This window comes from Cervus elaphus, chromosome 2 (assembly GCF_910594005.1).
Source record: "Cervus elaphus chromosome 2, mCerEla1.1, whole genome shotgun sequence".
NCBI classification, from domain to species: Eukaryota; Metazoa; Chordata; class Mammalia; order Artiodactyla; family Cervidae; genus Cervus; species Cervus elaphus.
Window position 1 is genome coordinate 10,542,796 of NC_057816.1, and position 17,459 is coordinate 10,560,254.

Below are 17,459 nucleotides of genomic sequence, written 5' to 3' on the forward strand. Positions count from 1 at the left end.
GGGCAACAGGGATGGCCATGCTCATCAAATAAGTTAGTGGTGAGCATGTGGCCTTGACTATAAATCCCCTAGGCTTTGCTGGGCATATACACATACATTCACTGACCCCCGTCTCTGGGGGTTCAGAGCCTCTGCCCTTTCTGGGTTCATCTCTGCTCCTACCTCTGTCTCTGTCCTGCAGCTGCTGCCCTGAGGCCTCCCCTCCGGGCCCCATCAGCCCATCTCCCCACCCCCCAGGAGGCTGCCCGGCTCTTACTCAGCTCCGTGTTGCTGGAGCAGCTGGTGGAGCATCTGGGACTGCTGGCCGTGGTGGAGGTCGGTGGGCACCAGCCCCTGCCCCATGGCGGCGTAGGGGGGCATCGGAGGCTCGGCCTTCATGTACAGGTCCCGCTGCAGGACGGGGTAGTGCGGTGGGGGCGGCGGGGGTGGCGGGGGGCCTGGCAGGTGGGCTGGAGGTGGGGGCGGGTGCTCCAGGCGGGAGGGCACGCCCACGTGGCAGAGGGTCTCGGGGGTAATGGTGCGCAGGAGATGGGGGTCTGTGGGAGAGCCGGGGGCGGTGGAGTGGACATTAGGTTTCCAGCAGGGTCTCCTCATACCCACCCCCTCCTGAGCCCAGCCTGGGGGCTGCCCTCCCACCCATCCCACGTGGGAGGAGGCTGGGCAGCCCAATCCCACTGCAGGCCTGGGCGGGGAGGCCAGACCCTGTCCAGGGGGTCGATAGCCTTTCACCCCATCTGAGCCGGCTCCTTCCCCGGGCCGGGCCTGGCCCAGCTCCCTGGGGAGGACCCATATCCCAGGGCTCTCCCCTAAGCCCCTCGCAGGCCTGCTCCTCCTCTGGACTTCAGGAAGGAGTCTCCCGGGACCCCCAGCACAGTCCTATGGTGGGGGGGGGCCCTCCTCCCTCCGGCAGCCCCTCTACCAGGCTCCCAGGGGCCAGGCCCCAGCCTGAGGGGGGGAGGCCCCAGCTCCCTTTGTTCCCCAGGAGGCATTCCAGAGATGTTTCTGGTAAGATAAACAGAACTCTTGACCCCTCTCTGGGCCGTGGGGAGACGGCTGCCTGCCATCCTTCTGCTCTTGGCCACCTGGGGGCCGCGGCACCCCTGAGCACCCCCCAAGGCGCAGTGGGCCCAGCCAGCGACGAGGCCTACACCCAGGCTGCCTCCCCCAGCCGTCCACTCACCGCCGAAGGGTGCGTCCATGATGGCGCAGGCGGGCAGGCGGGTGGCATCACCGGCAGGGACACTTGCTCAGAGGCCGGCCGGCTCCCCACCCGCCCACGGGGAAACAATAGCTAGCGCCGGGGAGTATTTGACCAGCGATAATCTGGGCCTGTTGGGCGGCCGCTGGCCCCCCCACCCCCAGCTTGCTCCCTCCCTCCCGATAAGGCCGCCCCAACCAACTTGCCCAAACCCCAGAGGGGGAGGGCGGTGCCCGCCGGACTCACCATTCACCTGCTGGGGGGAGTAGGCCTCGGAGCCCGAGTCTGGGGGGGAGTCTGGCAGGGTGCTGTAGAGAAGAGGGAAGGGCTGTTGGCTGGGCCACAGGACAGGCAGCTCTTCTGCGGGGCAGGGTCCCAGAGGCCCAGGGGCTGGAGGCCTCGAGGTCTCCCCCCTCCCCCATTACAGACATTTCTCTTTACCAGCCCCCTCGGGGTGCCCGGCAGGGCCTGGGGCTGAGTTGCGGGTCAGGGGGGCCTTGGGCTCCCACCCTGCATCCCCTCAGACCTATGGGGCACTGGGGGGCCTGTCACCTGTGTCCCTGATGCTGGCTCAGGGGTTCAAGAATTCCCTCCCCAGACCCAAGGGCCAGGCCCGCTCTTTCCTTCCTGCACCCACTGAAGCCCCACTTCCTGGAAACTCTAGGGGGCCCTAAGGGGCTGGGCCTGGGAAACGTCAGTGGGTCACCGGAGGGGCTGCCCTGCCACGGGCAGGTGTGGGCTGGGCAGGGAGCCAGCTTGCCAGGCCTGCGCTCAGAGGTTTTGTGTTATCATCAGTAGTTCGGGCGAGAAAGAACAAACTCGACTCTGAGAGGTCAGCACGTCCTGCATGAACCCTGCGCTCGCCCAGACGGGAGGGCGGTGGCCACTTGCAGGGGGCTGGCTCTCTGGCCATCGTGACCCCCAAATCTGGAAAGACTGGCCACTGTCAGGCCCAGGCAGCGTCTGCGGCAGCCCAGTCACTGCAGACACGGCCCTGGGCTGACTGAGGGTCCCCAAGCTCGTCTGGACAAGCCACCCCCCCACCGGCTCCCCCAGGCCCCCCGGATGAGGACGACAGGAAGAAGTGATGGGGAACCGGTCCTTGCTGTGGCCCTCGCGGCCCGGCGGGCTGACCGGGGCCTCTCCAGCTCCGTGTCCGTCCCCCGCCTGCTGCCTGCACTGCCCTGACAGTGGCCTTGTGTAAAGGCCCTTCCGTCCCTCCAGTCCCTGCAAACACACGTGCCAAGTCTACAGGACCTTGCCTTCTTCCTCATAACTCCTCACAGCGCTCGAGTTGCTGATTTACTGATTACTAACTCCCTCCTCAACCAGACTGCAGGAGAGACGGGCCTGACTTGTTTTCCACCTAGAACGGGGCCTGGCAGGGGTGCGGCGGGGGGAGCCGCCCAGGGCCCCCGGAGTGTCTGCGTGGCTCTGGACACGCGTTCTCTCCCTGGTAAATGGCTTCAGTGGGCCATCCGAATCCTGCTGTGAGGGAGACGGGGCTCTACGCACAGGCTGGCTGCTTTTGGGGTCCCCCAGGGGCTGACTACTGGGGCAGTTGATGAGCTCACACAGAGGCCTGGGGTACGGCAGCGGGCAGCCAGCAGATGCTTGTTAGGTGGTGTTAGTTCTCTTCCCTCCCTGCCCTTCAGGGGTGGCGGCTTAGGGACAGCGTCTCGGCCTAAAGCAGCCAGCTGCCTTCTGCCGCAATGGCTCACCCCTGCCTGGCCTCCCCTCATAAGCCAGGACATGGCCACTGGCCCCCAGCTCTTCCTCTGGGCTTCCTCCCCCGATTCCCACAGTCACGTGACAGGGCGGAAGCATTTGGGGCTCCCTTTGCAGCTAGGGGTGCTGAGACCCTAACGGAGGTGTGGGTCGTACCGGAAGGATGGGCTTCCCTGGTGTCTCCGCTGGTAAAGAATCTGCCTGCAATCCCAGAAGGCTGGGAATGGCAGAGCTGGAGACGGAGCCTGGCTGCCTGATGGGTGTAGTGCTCCCAGCACCCCACTATCCTTCCACTCAGAGACGGGGTCCCCTGCCCCCTGCCTCAGCCTGGGGGGGGACCCAAAACTTTCTCTGAGCGCCTCTGCAGAGCTTGGCAGACCCACACTCCCTGCGTCTACATGGGCTGGGCCGGTGGCCGCCTGGAGCCTCAGGTCACAGCCGGGCCCAGGCTGAGCCCCTGGGTCAGGTGGGGACGTGGGCTCCTTGGAGAGGAGCCGGGGAGGACCTGGGGTGGGCGCTGGCGTGTCCCCACAGCTGCACTGACTTCAGGTCCCACACCTGCACCATCAGCCAGCTCCCTGGGGCCGCAGAAAACAGCGCAGTGAGGGGTTTGGGCGCTCGGGGTGCCTGCACGCATGTGGAAGTGCCCTTGAATGCAAACAGTCCAGCCGCCGGTCTCAGCCCCTCCCCCCACTCTCCACACAGCTCGGGATGGAGCCTTTTCTAGCACTTACAGCAGCCCTCATCACTCCCCTGCTCCGAACCCTCAGCTGCCCACTGTCTCAGCACAAAGCTGTGAGCGCCTCCTCCGCCTACCCCTGGAGCCTCCCCCCCACCCCCACCTTACTACCCGCAGGGCAGCCCGCTCCCCACTGCCCAGCCTCGGCCCCAGGCCCACCGTCAATGCGTCCACACCTTGCCTGGCCCTGGACCCCTGCGTCTTACCCCACCCGCAGCACTCCCTGCCCTCACTCACCCGGGGGCATAGGGAGCCTTGGGCTCTGCCTTGATGGGGGGCCCAGAACCCCCCAGGAAAGGCTTGGGAGCAACACCCATGCCGTTGTTGTTGTTGCAGTTGAGCGGGGCGCTGTAGCTCGGGGGTGGGAGGGCCCCATGGCGCCCCGGGGAGGGTCCGCCCCCCGGGGGGCTCAGGTGGTGGACCCCGCTGGAGCCGGGGATCGCTGGCTGCCCGTGGGGGTAGGAGGCCGCACTGGCTGGAGCAGAGATGTCAGGGAAGCAGCTGCGGAGAAGGGAGGAAGCTCAGCGCCAGCGGGGGCCCCCAGCCCCTCCCGGGGCCCCACCCACGGGGCAGCTTGGACCCCGCAGAGGGCTCGGAGGCTGGGGGAGGGGGAGGAGCGGCTTTTGGAGGCGGGGCGTTGTCAGGCCTCCCAGGTGAGGCCCGAGGGGCTGGGGGCGGGGCCACTCACAGGTCAGAGGCATCCTCCTTGCTGATGTACTCCTCCAGGATGCTGGTGTCTATGTTGGAGGGCTCCAGGGCGCCGTTGATGTCGTGGCCTGCGGGGAGGAGTGGACGTGAGCCAGGGCATCCGGCACCCCCCCCACCTGTGTCCACGTGGAGGGAGAGCCCTTCACTGTCACCACCTGCTGCCCCTCCGGCAGGCAGGGACGCTGCTGCCCCCAGCCCACAAGGTCCCCTGGACTGCCCCCAGGAGGGGAGGGGCCCACAGTCCGCATCTGGACAGACCCACCGCCTCCTGCCCCTCCATCCCCTCTCCCAGACGCGTGACACAAGCAAGTCCCTTCGTCTGTCTGTAAAATGGGGTGAACGTGTCCCCGTCTTATGGGGTGCCGTGAGTAGCAGATGAGGTGCCGCCACCCTCACGGACTTGGGCCCAGACTCGCTGACTCTGTCCTGCCCTGTCCTCCAGGCGGAGGTTCCAGACAGCCCAGCTGCAGGCAGCCGGGAGCATCAGGCCTAGCCGGGCTGGACCACACATCCTGGGGGGGGGTGGCGGGGGCGGCGCATGGGGTTGGGGGAGACTCCTGCACCCCAGGCCCAGCTGCAGGTGGAGAGGAAGTCGGGGTCAGAGTCAGGAGCGTCCAGACCACCCTCAGTGTGTGTGCCCACCACCCTCATAATGAGGGCGAGGGTGCTGAGCCCAGAGGAGGAAACAGCCTCAGGGAGGTTCAACGAGGAACAGTGGGGGCCCCGGGCCCTCCCCCTGGCCTGACCTGGCCCCACCAAGGGGAGGGACTCTCAGAAAAGGCGCCCCCGTGCTCTCGGGCATCAGCAGTGGAGGAAAGGGGGAGGCACTGGCCTTTCCCCTCCCGGGGTCACCTTGCAGGGAGAGTTGGAGGGCGGGGTGATAAGGGGGCTGACGTGGGAGATGCGTCAACCCCGATAATGGAGGCTGGCCCCACCCACCCTGTTGGCCTGGGCTGGCTGGCCCCACTGAGGCAGGAGGCACCCCTCCCACAGGCCCCTAGGCCTTGAGTCTGGGGTCTGCACCTCATGCCCCCTCCCCTGGTGAACCCTGGGAACAGACCTCAGGTCCAGTAATAAATCCTAGATCACCTACTCCCTGCGGTGTGACCTTGGGCAGGTCACTCACCCTCTCAGAGCCTCAAGCTCCTCAGTAAAATGGGGACACAAACAGTTAACACTTTAAAGGGTTGTTCTGAGGATGAAACAAATTAAGGTATATAAGGGGCCCAGCACACAGTGGATGCTCAGCAAACAGTGGCTGTCCTCACTCCCCATCGCCCAGAGCCCTGGGGTCCCCAGGAACCCCCGGCCCAGGCCTCTCCCTGGCCCCGGCCGGCATTTCAAGAATGCTGAGCCCCGCTTAGGTGATTAATGAATGGCTAAGCCCTCCTAGGAGTCACGCGCTGCCTGGGACAGGCCCTCCTGCCTGGGCTCACCCGGCCGGGAACAAGGGACACCCACCAAGCATCGCCAGTGGCCTCCTGGGCCAAGGGGAGCTTCTCAAGCTGGGAGTCACCAGGCTGCAGGCCGAGATTCTAGGACTCCGATCACACTCTGGCCCCCACCCCGTCCTTCCCAGTTAACTGAAGGTCCCATTTATTGAGCGCCTGCTGTGTGCCGGGCACTTTTAGAGCCGAGTACGTTAATAACCATAGGAGTTTATTCTATGCAAGGCATCCTACAGGCCTTTCCCGTGCAGTGAGACACTTCATCCTCCCAACCTGTAATGGTGACGATGACATGATGATGATGATATTGACACGGGCTCCCGCTGAGTGCCCACCAGGCCCCAGCGCCCTTCTAAGTGTTTGATGGGTTTACCTCCCAATCGCCCCTGAAGACCTGGTGTCGGTTATTAGCCTCATTCCCTTTGTCCAGAGAAGCCAAGTCTCTTGCCCAAGGCAACAGGGCGAGGAGAGACCAGGGGCACGGGCCTGACTCCAAGAGGGAAGGTTTGGTTGGTGGTCTCAGAGGCTCCCGGCCATCCTGGGCGACCCTCCTGGATGGGGGGATGGTCCCCAGGGAGGGAGGATCGGGCACAGGGAATGGGGAGGGAAGAGGTACTGGAGCGTCACGCCCACCTTGGCCGCCGAAGCTGCAGGTTTTTGAGACTGAACTTGGAATCCACAGTGAATGATGGGGTGATGGAGTCATGGTGTTGCTATTTATAACAGGCCAGGCCCCCTCCTCCTCTCCTCCCCCTCCTCCCCTGGCTAGGAGCACTCCTAATCACCCCTAATCCTCCTGCCCACCTCCCCCCACCCTGGGGATTGGGGGGGGTGCTCAGACAGAGGCATCTTGGGAGACCCTAACGAGAACCAGATGTGGTTGGGGGGAGGAGAGGCCCTCCGGTGCCAGGGGCCGGGCGGACGGGAGGATGCAGGAGGGAGGGGTGAGCCCCTGGGGCAGGGTGGGGGTGGGCCAATGGGTGGGAGAGAAGTATGAGGTTTGGGGGGTTGGTGGGCCTCCTGAGGAACACTGACCCCAAATATTCGCTTTCTCTGGGAGTCCTCGAGGCCTCCCTGGTCCTCTCCCCACACCACCCATCCTAAAGGGTCCAGCCACTGAGCAGATGCCCCCAGTCTGTCCATGAACCGCACTGGAGATCTCTAACCCAATGTTTTGGCCCAGGGACTCCTGAGGCTGGAGCAGAGGCCCCCAGGAACCCAGGAGAAAGGCAGGGCGCCTGGGGAACACTCTTGGGGTGCCCCATTCCCCACTGCTCCCAAAAGAACCCTGGAAACCGCTGAGCCAGGAGCAGACACCTATCAGGCAGGAAGCTAAGAGTGTCTCCTGCTGATCCTCAAGACCTCCCTGGGAGGTGTGGAGGCTGCCAAGGTCCCACAGCCTGAAGGTGGCACCACCAGGTCACAAACCAGCATCCTTGCCCTCCCTCTCCCCAGACCCTCCAACTTCCCATTGCTCAGGACAACCAGAACCCTCCTGCAAGGCCTGGCAGCCGGGCCCCCTGCCTGCCTCCATGGCTGCTCCTGCCCCAGGGCCCCTCCCCGTGACTCTCCACGGTCCAGCCCCCACCTCACTCCCTCCTGGGACAAAAAGCCCCACTTGCTCATCAGGGCCCTTGGCACATGCTCTTCCCTCTTCAGATCAGTTCAGTCATGTCCGACTCTCTGCAACCCCATGGACTGCAGCACACCAGACCTCCCTGTCCATCACCAACTCCTGGAGCTTACTCAAACTCATATCCACTGCGTTGGTGATGCGATCCAGCCATCTCATCCTCTGTCCCTCACGCTGTTCCCATTCCTCATCACTCATTAGGTTTTGCCTTAAGTGTAAGAGCCTCCCGGAGACAGTGTCTAACTCTTCCAATCCCTTGAGTGGCGGTCTCCTTTCTACTTTCTCATCAGGTTTTTTGCTCACACACCCCAGGGGCAGAGTTGGTCCTCTGCCCACCCGCAGCCCCCATTCACTGAGTGGTCATTCTGCCCAGCTCCATGTCACACACTTTATACAGCTTTTTTTTTTTTTTGGCTGCAAGGCATGTGGGATCTCAGTTCCTCGACCAGGGATCGATCCCATGCCCCCTGCATTGGAAGCACGGGGTCTTGACCACTGGACCATATATAATTCATATATATTTCTTAAGACAATCCTATGGGGTAGGTGGTTTTTTTGTTCCCTGTTTCACAGATGAGGAAACTGTGGCTCAGGAAGGATAAATGCCTTTCCACTGCCTTGCAGGTATGGCAGCTGGGCTGAGTCCTCCCCATTCTGCCCTTTGTGGCATGAGCATCTAAGCATACCGTAGGCACACAATAAATGTTCGTGGGATGAATGAGCAGAGTGGCAAGTGGGGCACTGGAACCAGGCCGGCGTGGGTCTGGGGACCTCCGCCCCAGCTGTGCTGTGGTCAGGATCTGGGGCTAGACAGGGCCCCTCCAGACATCACCCCCGCCCCACTGAGCTATGCACCCCAGCTGCTCCTCATTAATTAGGCCCTTTATTACCTGCTTTTAACAGGAGCCAGACACTGCTCCTTCCCAGGGAGACAGGGATCGGGGCTATGGGAAGGAAGCCCCCTGCCCTCCTCTCTCCGCCTCCCTCTAAGGCCACCCAGCTGGGCAGAAGGGTAACCCAGGGGACACAAGCCAGGTGCGGGCTGAGGGCGGGTGGGGGCCCAGGTGGTCCTCCACCCTGGACCCTTCCCTTCCTCCCCCCTCATACTCACGCCCCTTCACCACCAGCTGTGGCTGCTGGCTGAGTCTCGGCCATTGTCCCGGGGAACGGGGGAGGGTGGGGACACGGCACAGTGGGAGGCTTGTGCCCTGTCCACACCCTCCCCCCCACCCGTCAATGGGGCACTTGTCAATTCATGCCCCAAACATGGCGGAAATCCCGTCAGCCACGTGGCTATGGGCAGGGCAGGCCAGGGCCTAAGGATGCCGTCCGGGCCTGGCTGATCGGAGCCTGGGGCTGTAAGGGCACAGGTCTGTCCTCTCGCCATCAAGGGTCCACTCCAGGCATCCTGCATGCAGACAAGGGCTGGGCCAGGGTAGCAATGGTCAGGAGACTGCCCACCTTGGCACACCCCTGGGGTCAAAGAGACCTGGTTGGTAATGTGGGCCCCTCCTTCATTGCTGTGTGACCCTCAGTAAGTGGCCTGACCTCTCTGGGCCTTAGCTTCCTTCTCTCTCAAGTGCAGGAGATTCCTGCATCACGGGGTGGTCGTGAGTCTTCTATGAGATGGTGGGAGAGCTCCTCACCCCAGAAGGCCATTCCTCAGTTAGCGTTAATTATCCTGTCTCCATCAACCTTGGGACTCCCGTCTCCTTTCCTGCCCAGGCACAACCAGTGTCATGTTGTTATTCTGGCACACCTGTCGCATAGTCCAGCCTCCAGGACTTGGCTCTAGCCATCCCTACTCCAGTGGGTAAGACTTCTGTGACTGCCTGCCTGCCCTGGCGGTCCTTCTGCAATCACCCCAGTCACAGAGGGGCCCCAGGGCTGTGGTTTCATCTCCCAGTATTGACTGAGCTGATCAACATGTGCCAAACTAGTTCCCACTGGGACAGGGCACACGGGCTCTCACCTCCCTTGGTCTGGACTTTCTATCTTTATTATTATGACCTATGATTAATATATGATAACTAATTCAGGCTTCAAATTGTGACCAGAGCCTTCTCACCCGAAATGCCTTCAGGTCAAATGCTTGGTTCTGCAAGCTACCCTCTGCATCTCAGCACCAAATCCCCAGTTAGCCTGGGGCTGAATGACAAGGATGCGGCTCTGGAGTCATTGCCAGCAGATCCTTAAATCTGATCCACAGTTGTCTTTGTTCCCTCAACTTCTTGTCAAAAATGCAGTCGAGTCCTGCATCCTGTCTGCAGAGACCCTTCTAGTCCAGGGGACCTGAGGTCTTGAGCCCCCTCTGGGGTATAGCTGTGTCCTCCTTGGGTCCCCACATAGCTACCACCCTGTCCTCAGACCCACACAAGGCTGAACTCTCAGCCCCAAGATGCTCCCAAACCAGGTTCAACAGAGCTGGGCCCAGCAACTGTGGCCCCTTCTTAGGGAACGTGCCTTGGTCCCTAGGGAATTCCACTTTGCTCTGCTACCCCCAACCTTCTCCCACAGTGACCAGGCCAGGCAGGCTGGGGAAGACCCCTCCCCACAGAGGTAAAACAGGCACCTTGCAGCTCGGGGTGGGCTTACCAGGGTCACCCAGGCCCATTTGTGTTCACACACCAGCATGCCCCCCACACACGTGTGCACACAGGGGCACACTCCTAGGCATGTATCCACTGGCACACACATGATCGTGTACATCCAAACATACACCTACGCAGAGGAACAGACCCCGAACACTGACACACACATGTGCACACACCAGCATGTTCCAAGTGTGCTCATTCATACCTTCACACAATTATTTACTGAGCATCTACCATGTATCAGTCATGATGGTAGGCTCTGGAGATGAGGCAGTAAACAGACAAAACCTCCTGCCTTGTCCCGCTCATGGACCAGGTAGGGGGCCTAGTCAGGGGATGACCTTGCCTTTGGGACCAGAGCAAAACAGCAAAGGGCAAGCTGGGGAGACACGGGCACACTCTCTTCCCCAGGAGGGGCTGGGGAGGGTGGCAGTTTGCACAAGGAACCCCCCCACTTCCTCTTGGTTCCCCTTCACTTTCTGGCTGCCCCTCTCCCGGTCTCTTCACACCCACTCCCGGCCTGTCCCAGTCCCCTCTTCTATATCAGACTTATTGGCTGTACATATAAATTAAACTTTCCTTAAAAAAATAAAAATAAAAAACCTCCTGCCTACATGGAGCTGACATTCTGCATGCAGAGTCAGGTGACAAGATAGATGGTTAAAACCCACAGCATTTTAGAAGGTGACAAATGCTATGGAGACAATAAACCAGGGAGATGGGGTTGGGGTGCTAGGAGAGTGAGGAGGAGTTGCCATTTTAAGCAGGATAGCAGGGAAGGCTTCACAGAGCAAAGACACAGAGGAGGTGAGCCACATGGACAACAGAGAAGAGCATTCCAGGCAGTGGGGAGCCAGTGCAAAGGCCCTGAGGCATGTTCACATCTCAACACACCTCACATTTCTACACCTGTGCTCAGTAGGTAAAGAATCTGCCTGCAGTGAGGGAGACTCAGAAGATGCGGGCTTAATCCCTGGGTCGGGAAGATTCCCTGGAGGAGGAAATGGCAACCCACTCCAGTCTTCTTTCCAGGAAAATCTCATGGACAGAGGAGCCTGGCGGGCTATAGTCCATAGGATCGCAAACAGTCAGACATGACTGAGTGAGCACGCACCTGTGCCTGCAGTGCTCGCTGACCCAAGGAAGGCCCAGGCCAGCACACCTCCCCATCAGCTCCAGGTGAAGCCAGTCCAGATGAGCGAACTCAGTGTGAGCCAGTCCAAATCCGTCACCAAAGGCAGCCCCCTCCAAGTTAGCAAAGCAGGGGATGAGGATTCCCCCCTAACCCCCCAAGACCACAGACCCCAGGAGAAGAACCACGGTGGGGAGAAGGGAGCACAGGGGACTGAGGTGATAAAGAGGGGAGTGAGGGGGGTGGGTCCCCAAGCTCCTCAGAGAGACAGAGGCTGTGGTTGTGCATTAGTGGGGCTGGAGGGATCTAGGTCAGATGGAGGAAAACCTTTCACACCGATGAGCAAGGAGGCAGGGAGAGGCCAGGAAGCCCTGAAGCCCACTGTCCAGGCCAGGGGCTGCTTAGGTGCCAACTGCCCCTCGACCCAGGGTATTCCCTTCCTTCCTTCCTCCAGCTTCAACAGTCTTGGGGTCTCACTGCTTCTATCAGAAAATCCTGACCCTCTGAATGAGGGGTCTGAGGTCCAGAGAGGTCCAGGGGCTGGACAGAAGTCATCCAGCACAGCCATGGGTGATGGGTCAGGACCCCCAGCACACAAATGCTAGGCCCCCTCCCGCCCCACTCCACTGCAGCTGTGACGGGCTGCAGTTCAGGAGATGGGATCCCACCCAGCTCTGCCACGGCCGCCCTGAGTGAGCCTGCCCCATTGCCTCCTCCTCCTGCCTCAGCAGCCCCCTCTCAGAAGTGAGGGGACCCCAGCCGCACTTCCACAGGGCTCCAGGACTCCCAGGAGACAACACATGCCTAAACCTCCAGCCTGGGGGCGGCTGGCAAAGACAAAGGATGGTCAAGCCCCTTCCCCCAGCCACCGGCCCAGGAGTTCCTCATCTCTGAGCTGGAGGGTGGGGCAGGCCCCGCTGGAGGCACTGGGAACCCAGAGTGGCATCAGGGCCAGGCAGGGCCACGGAGCGGCCTCTGAGTACAGTGTGCTCAAGGAGGTGACAGCTTCCCTTCAGCCCTGGAATGAGCAGCCCAGAGAGGGTGAGGGGCTTTCCCAAGACACACAGCACCAGCCACAGGCCCCAGTCCGACGTTGGGGGTACCGACCTGCCCTTGAACCAATAACTCCTCAAAGCGGGGAGCATAGTACCTGATGTGAGCCTCCCAGGGGACAGCAATCACAGTCCAGGCTGCAGGCACCCCACCAGGCACCATCCCAGACCCCCTTTACCTAATCCCCACGGAAACCCCGAGAGGCAGTTATGACGCCTACAGCTGTGTTCCCATTCTACAGATGGGGAGGTGGAGGCACAAAGAGGTCTAGGGACAGGACCAGGAGAAGGCTAAGGACAGACCCACAGCCCACCTCGGTGAATGCAGAGACCCACATGGGCCCGAGGGGCTGCCCGACATGCTGTCAACCATGTCGGGGCTGGAGACCAAGACGGGAGAGTATGCCCCTCCGTGCACACACCCAGGCTGCGGGGGAAACTGAGGCCCAGAGGAGGGCTCGGTGAAAAGGAAGAAGGTGGGAGAAAAAGGGCAGGCAGCCTGGGTAGGGCGGGGCCAGCCCCGGTTAATAATTCAGTTAATGATTTCTTCTCCCCATCCTTATCGAGCGGGCAAAGTCCAAGGGCAGCAGCCAATCAGCAGCCCCCGCTGGGCACTTACCCAGTAGCCTCTGCTGCCAGGGCCCCTGGTCCGGCAAGGAGTCAGGGAGCGGGGGCCAGGTCCCCAGGAGGGGGCCGTTCTGCCCAAAGCAGCCTATCTTTCCCCCAACACCCAGCTTGGCTCTGCCTAAGACTCCGGGGGGCCCTCTGCCCAGGCCCCCAGACTCAGGAGAGGCCCTGGGGTTGGCAGGCTGGAAGCAGCCTGGTCCTCTGTGCTGAGCCAGGCCCCCGACCCTGCCTCTGCTCACGGTCATTGTTGCTTCCATCTCCTGCCCCCTTCCACCCCATGCGACCCTGTGCTGGGTGCTGGGAACAGGGGGATGAGTCAGGCCCCCTGCCCCTGCCCCCGCTACCTACCACTTCCCCTCCAGCTGGGGTCAGGACCTAGGGAGGTGGGGCTGGGACAGGAGTCCTCCAGAGGAGCTCTGGGCAGACCCAGGAGGCACCCCATCTCATCCCCTTGAGAGTCAGGGGTCTGGTGGTCTCCCCCACCCACCGACTCCCCAGACATACTATAGACAGGTGGACTCAGGCACAGTGCCTGGTCACACACCGCATCTCAGCTCCAGACTCCCGTCCAGGGTGGGCGTCCTCTCCCACGAGTGGTCAGCTGGGCTCCCCCGGGGGTCCCCTCTGCAGGCAGAGGGGCTGGGCCCCATAGGAAGGCCACCCTCCCTCCCCAAGGCCCTGGCGATGGGGTGTGCTGAAGCCTGGTTATCAGCCCTGGTTCACCTGGGCTGACCCCCTTCTCTCGGAGCCACAGTCTTGGACTCTGGGGAAAGCAGGTCAATGCCATCCCTCCCCTTCCCCATCCCAGAGCTGAGGAAGGGTCAAAACCAGGATCTGGTGTTCTGGGGTCGGTGAGGAGCCCAGCACCCCCGCTCCCCGTATCCAGTGTATATGTCCTATTGCGAGGTCAGGAGTTTGCCTTTGTTTGGTGGCTAAAAAGAATCATACTGGAAGCCCCTGCTTCGGTCCAGCCTACCTCCCTACCCCAGGAGGGGACATGAAGCCAGAGAAGGGAAGTCACCTGCCCAAGCTACCCAGCAGGTCTCATAGGAGTGAAAACCCAGCTCCCCCCTCCAACCCTAGCACGGTTCTAGAGGCCGGGGGAGGCACCCCAACCTCGGGGTGGCCTCTCCAGCACATACAGGCAGCCCAGCTCCTCTCAGTTGCTTCCTCCATCCCTACCGGCTTCCTGAGGGCTGACCGCTGTTTACTCACACCCCATGTGTCCCTGAAGCCAGGGACCAGTACCCTCTGCCTTCTAAAACATCCCTCCTCCCCAGGGCTGGAGGAGAAGGCTCATCAGACCTTCTCTGCCACCCACTCCTGTCTTGCAGATGAGGAAAAGGGGTCCAGAGAAGGTTACACAGCTCTCAGTGGCCAAGCCCGCCCCACAACCTCTAAGACACTATAGGGATCCTCCGACGCTGCCTGGCCCTGTCCCTGACCAGCTCTGGGAGCCCCAGGCCCCAGCCAGTCAACGTGATGAGGAGGACACCTGCTACTGCATCCCGGTTACCTGCTGGGAGCCAGTGCATTGTGCCCGGAGGGTCCGCTCTCCGCAGGCCCTGTGCCCGCACGTCTGGGCGGCCGTAGCCTCCCTCTAGGGGATTAGCAAGGCGGTCACGGGGGCCCGGCTGTACCAGCCTCGAGGGGGCCGCCCTGTCCCAGCCTCCCACCTGAGGCTCAAAGCGCCTTAGCCTCCAGCCCCCCACCCTGGGGCCGGGTACAGCCTGGCCCCCCACCCTGTGCAGGCAGGACCCAGGATATACGCCTGATGTGCCTGGAGAGGGGGCCATGTCACACGAGGGGCCTGGGCACGCCCTGCCCCCTTCAGTCAAGCCCTCTCCCGTCTCCAAGCCCAGAGCCGAAAGCACAAACCCTGCGCCTACGTACCCACTGTCCTGGGGGGTGACCACAGCCAGCAGGACCCAGGATGAGAGCTCAGGTGTCCCCCAGCCCCAAGGGACATACGCATCGCGTCTCCTCCCTCCCCCTGGAACAACACATCCACCACGCGCACAACAGCACCGCTGCTCACACTTCCACACTTCCACTCATGATCACACTCGCCAGCAGCCCCCACCCCCCCAGGGGCTCCCTAACACCCACACTGAGTCCCCCATGTGTCACTGCCCACCAGATTCCCAGCAGGCCTTCCCTACCCAAGCTGCCTGGGAGACCCCAGCCCTCAGCGCCTGCCCCACCTTCCCCCCATCGCAGGCTCTGGGAGCACTTTTCCAGCCCCTGGCTCCCTCCACAGACATTCTTGAGTCTCCTCTTATCTCTCTGGAGGGAGCAGCACAGCCTCCCCGCCAGGCCAGCCAGGCCAGCCGCATGGCTGAGCCGTGGCGTCAGCCCCCACCCCCACCCCCCACCCACGGCCAGGAGGGAAAGTTTGGCTCCGGAGACCGGGAGCCTGGGCCAGCTAGGCCCACCCCTCTGCCCGGGCCCAGGGTCCTGGGGGGAGGAGGCACAGGGATATCTGCCGGAAGCAAGGGGGTCTGGCTTGTGAGTCATCGGGACGTCTGGCATGCTCAGGGCACCCCCAAAAGAGTAGCCCCCAAGCAAGGATGAATGTCCCCTTCCTACCTCCCCAGGGATCCCATAAAGCCCCTCAAGTCTCCTAAAGGATGAACAAGAGCTAGGGAGGACCAGAGCCCCTGGGACCGATGGGGAAATGTCAGGACCCTCAAATGGCCCAACCACTCAGGATGAACCATTCAACCTAGTCCCAAACTGACTTCTCGGATCTGGGGCTGTGGGGGTTCCCAAAAACTGCAATGGGGAGGCCTGAGGCTTGGGAATGCCCTTACCTGGGCTGTTCAGCAAGCTTTCTCCCTGTCTGTGACTTCCGGCTGAGGGGCAGCAAGCAGAGTGGACAAAGGCTCCCACCCTCACCCCCCGGAAGTTGCAGGGAGAAACTGAGTCAAAGAAAGGCCTTCCTTACTCCCTCACAGGACTCCAAAGGGGTCTGGGCGCTGGGCTTGAAACCTGGGCCCTAATTCCCTGTCCTGTGTGCCCCGTGGGCCACCCGCAACTCGCCAGGGGCAGGTTCACAGTGACGGAAGGTTCTGGATCATCGAGTTTTGCATTCTGAAAGCACTGAGGTGCAGGGTATGGGCTCAGGGACGGGGGAGCGGATAGGGGCAGAAGGTGGGCTGCCGAGGTGGGTGGAGAAGGACACAAAAGCACCCAGAAGGTCTGGCTAGATGTTCCAGCAAGGGTCTGAGAAGCTGGGGGCGTCCGCCTGCGCCTGTCCCCCTCCCCCACTGTCCCTTCCCTCCTGAACTCAGCACCCGGGAGGGGGACAGCCTGGAGGAGGGGTGGAGGCTACTCAGGAAAAGGGGAGAGGAGCTGGCGAGATGAAGGTGCAGCGCCCCCAAAACCACTGCTCAGGAGCAGGGAGAGGGCAGAAGAAAACACTGTAGGGTGTGTGTAGATCCCAGCCCTGGCGAGGGTCCTTTAGGGTCAAGGTGAGGAGAAGAGGTCATTCCTGGGACAGGGGCACCGTCTGAGGGGCAGAGCTTCAGGGACAGGTGTGAGACACAGCCCAGAGGGCCCTGGGGGTGGCAGGAGGCAGCCAGAGGGTCTCAGAGGGTGGAGGTGGCTAATGGGGTGGGGGCGGGGGGGGGGGGGTGATGCCAACTTCAACTCCTTCCAGCCCAAGGAGAGCATTGGAGGTGGGGGGGGGATCCCGCCCACAGAGGAATGCTGGGGAGGGGTACCCCAGCCCCTAGTAGGGGAGGGGTAGCTGCTTCCAGGGGAAGTCCAGCCGTGGGGAAGGGGGCGGCCTTGGAGAAGGTGGGTGACCGTCCTGAAGGGGGTCTCCCCATCTTGATGGGGTCCTAGGCTCCGGGAAGCACCGTGGGGCAGGTCCCCGCTCCTAGGAGTCAGGCCGGGAGGAGCGGGAGGAGCGGGAGCAGGGTGCCAACCGGAAAGGCACGCAGGGCGCCTGGGTCGTTAGGCGAGGGTCCCAGTCTCTGGGAGGCACTATGGGGTGCCAGCCTAAGAGGCATGGAAGACCCCCCGGAAGGCGTGCTGGGGGCTCCAGCCTAGAGGGGGTTCCAGCGAAGCACAGAGACGATCCCCGGGGTCGGGAAGGGTCAGAATTTAGAGGGGACTGCGGTCCTGGAAGGCGTGAAGGAGGGCTGAGTAGGGACAGGACGCAGCTCCTAGGAAGTTGTGTGTGTTTGGGGGTGGGAGGGACAGGGAGGGTGAGCCCAAGTTCAGCAGAGGTGGGTATTAACCTGCAGGAGACGGAGGAGGGCCCCCGTCCGGAGCAGGCGTTGTGGCGGGGTCCCGGCGTGGCGAAAGCACAGTCAGAGGTCCCGGTCCCCAGGGAGACCGGGTTGTGGGCTCCCAGCGCGAGAGGGTCGCCGTCCCCGCCGGCCCCGCGCGGTCCCTCACCTTCGAAGAAGCGCTGCAGCGCCTCCGTCTCGTCCACCACCTCCATGTCCGGTCTGCCCGGCGCGTACTCCGCCCCGGCCCCGCTACAGCCCGGCCCGGGGGCGCGGCATCGCCGGCGCGGCCAGCGCGACAGTCCCGGCTCGGCTCCCGCTGCGGTCCCGCCCGGCCCGCCGCCGCGCTCGCCCCCAGCGCG

General features: G+C 62.5%; 1 protein-coding gene across 5 annotated transcripts in view; it reads right to left on the reverse strand.

Moving 5' to 3' along the window:
- MYRF (myelin regulatory factor) overlaps positions 1–17,459 on the reverse strand; it is a 34,128-nt gene extending 16,669 nt beyond the window's left edge. For 4 of the 5 annotated variants that reach the window (XM_043871857.1, XM_043871852.1, XM_043871830.1 and 1 more), the window contains exons 1-5: positions 17,267–17,459; positions 4,354–4,441; positions 3,903–4,166; positions 1,445–1,506; positions 257–536 (exon numbers count right to left, since the gene is read on the reverse strand). In XM_043871857.1, coding sequence (XP_043727792.1) covers positions 257–536; positions 1,445–1,506; positions 3,903–4,166; positions 4,354–4,441; positions 17,267–17,312 — 740 coding nt within the window. In that variant the 5' untranslated portion in view covers positions 17,313–17,459. Of the gene's footprint in view, positions 1–256; positions 537–1,180; positions 1,345–1,444; positions 1,507–3,902; positions 4,167–4,353; positions 4,442–17,266 lie in introns of those variants that run through there. The other variant, XM_043871866.1, reaches the window with a different exon arrangement.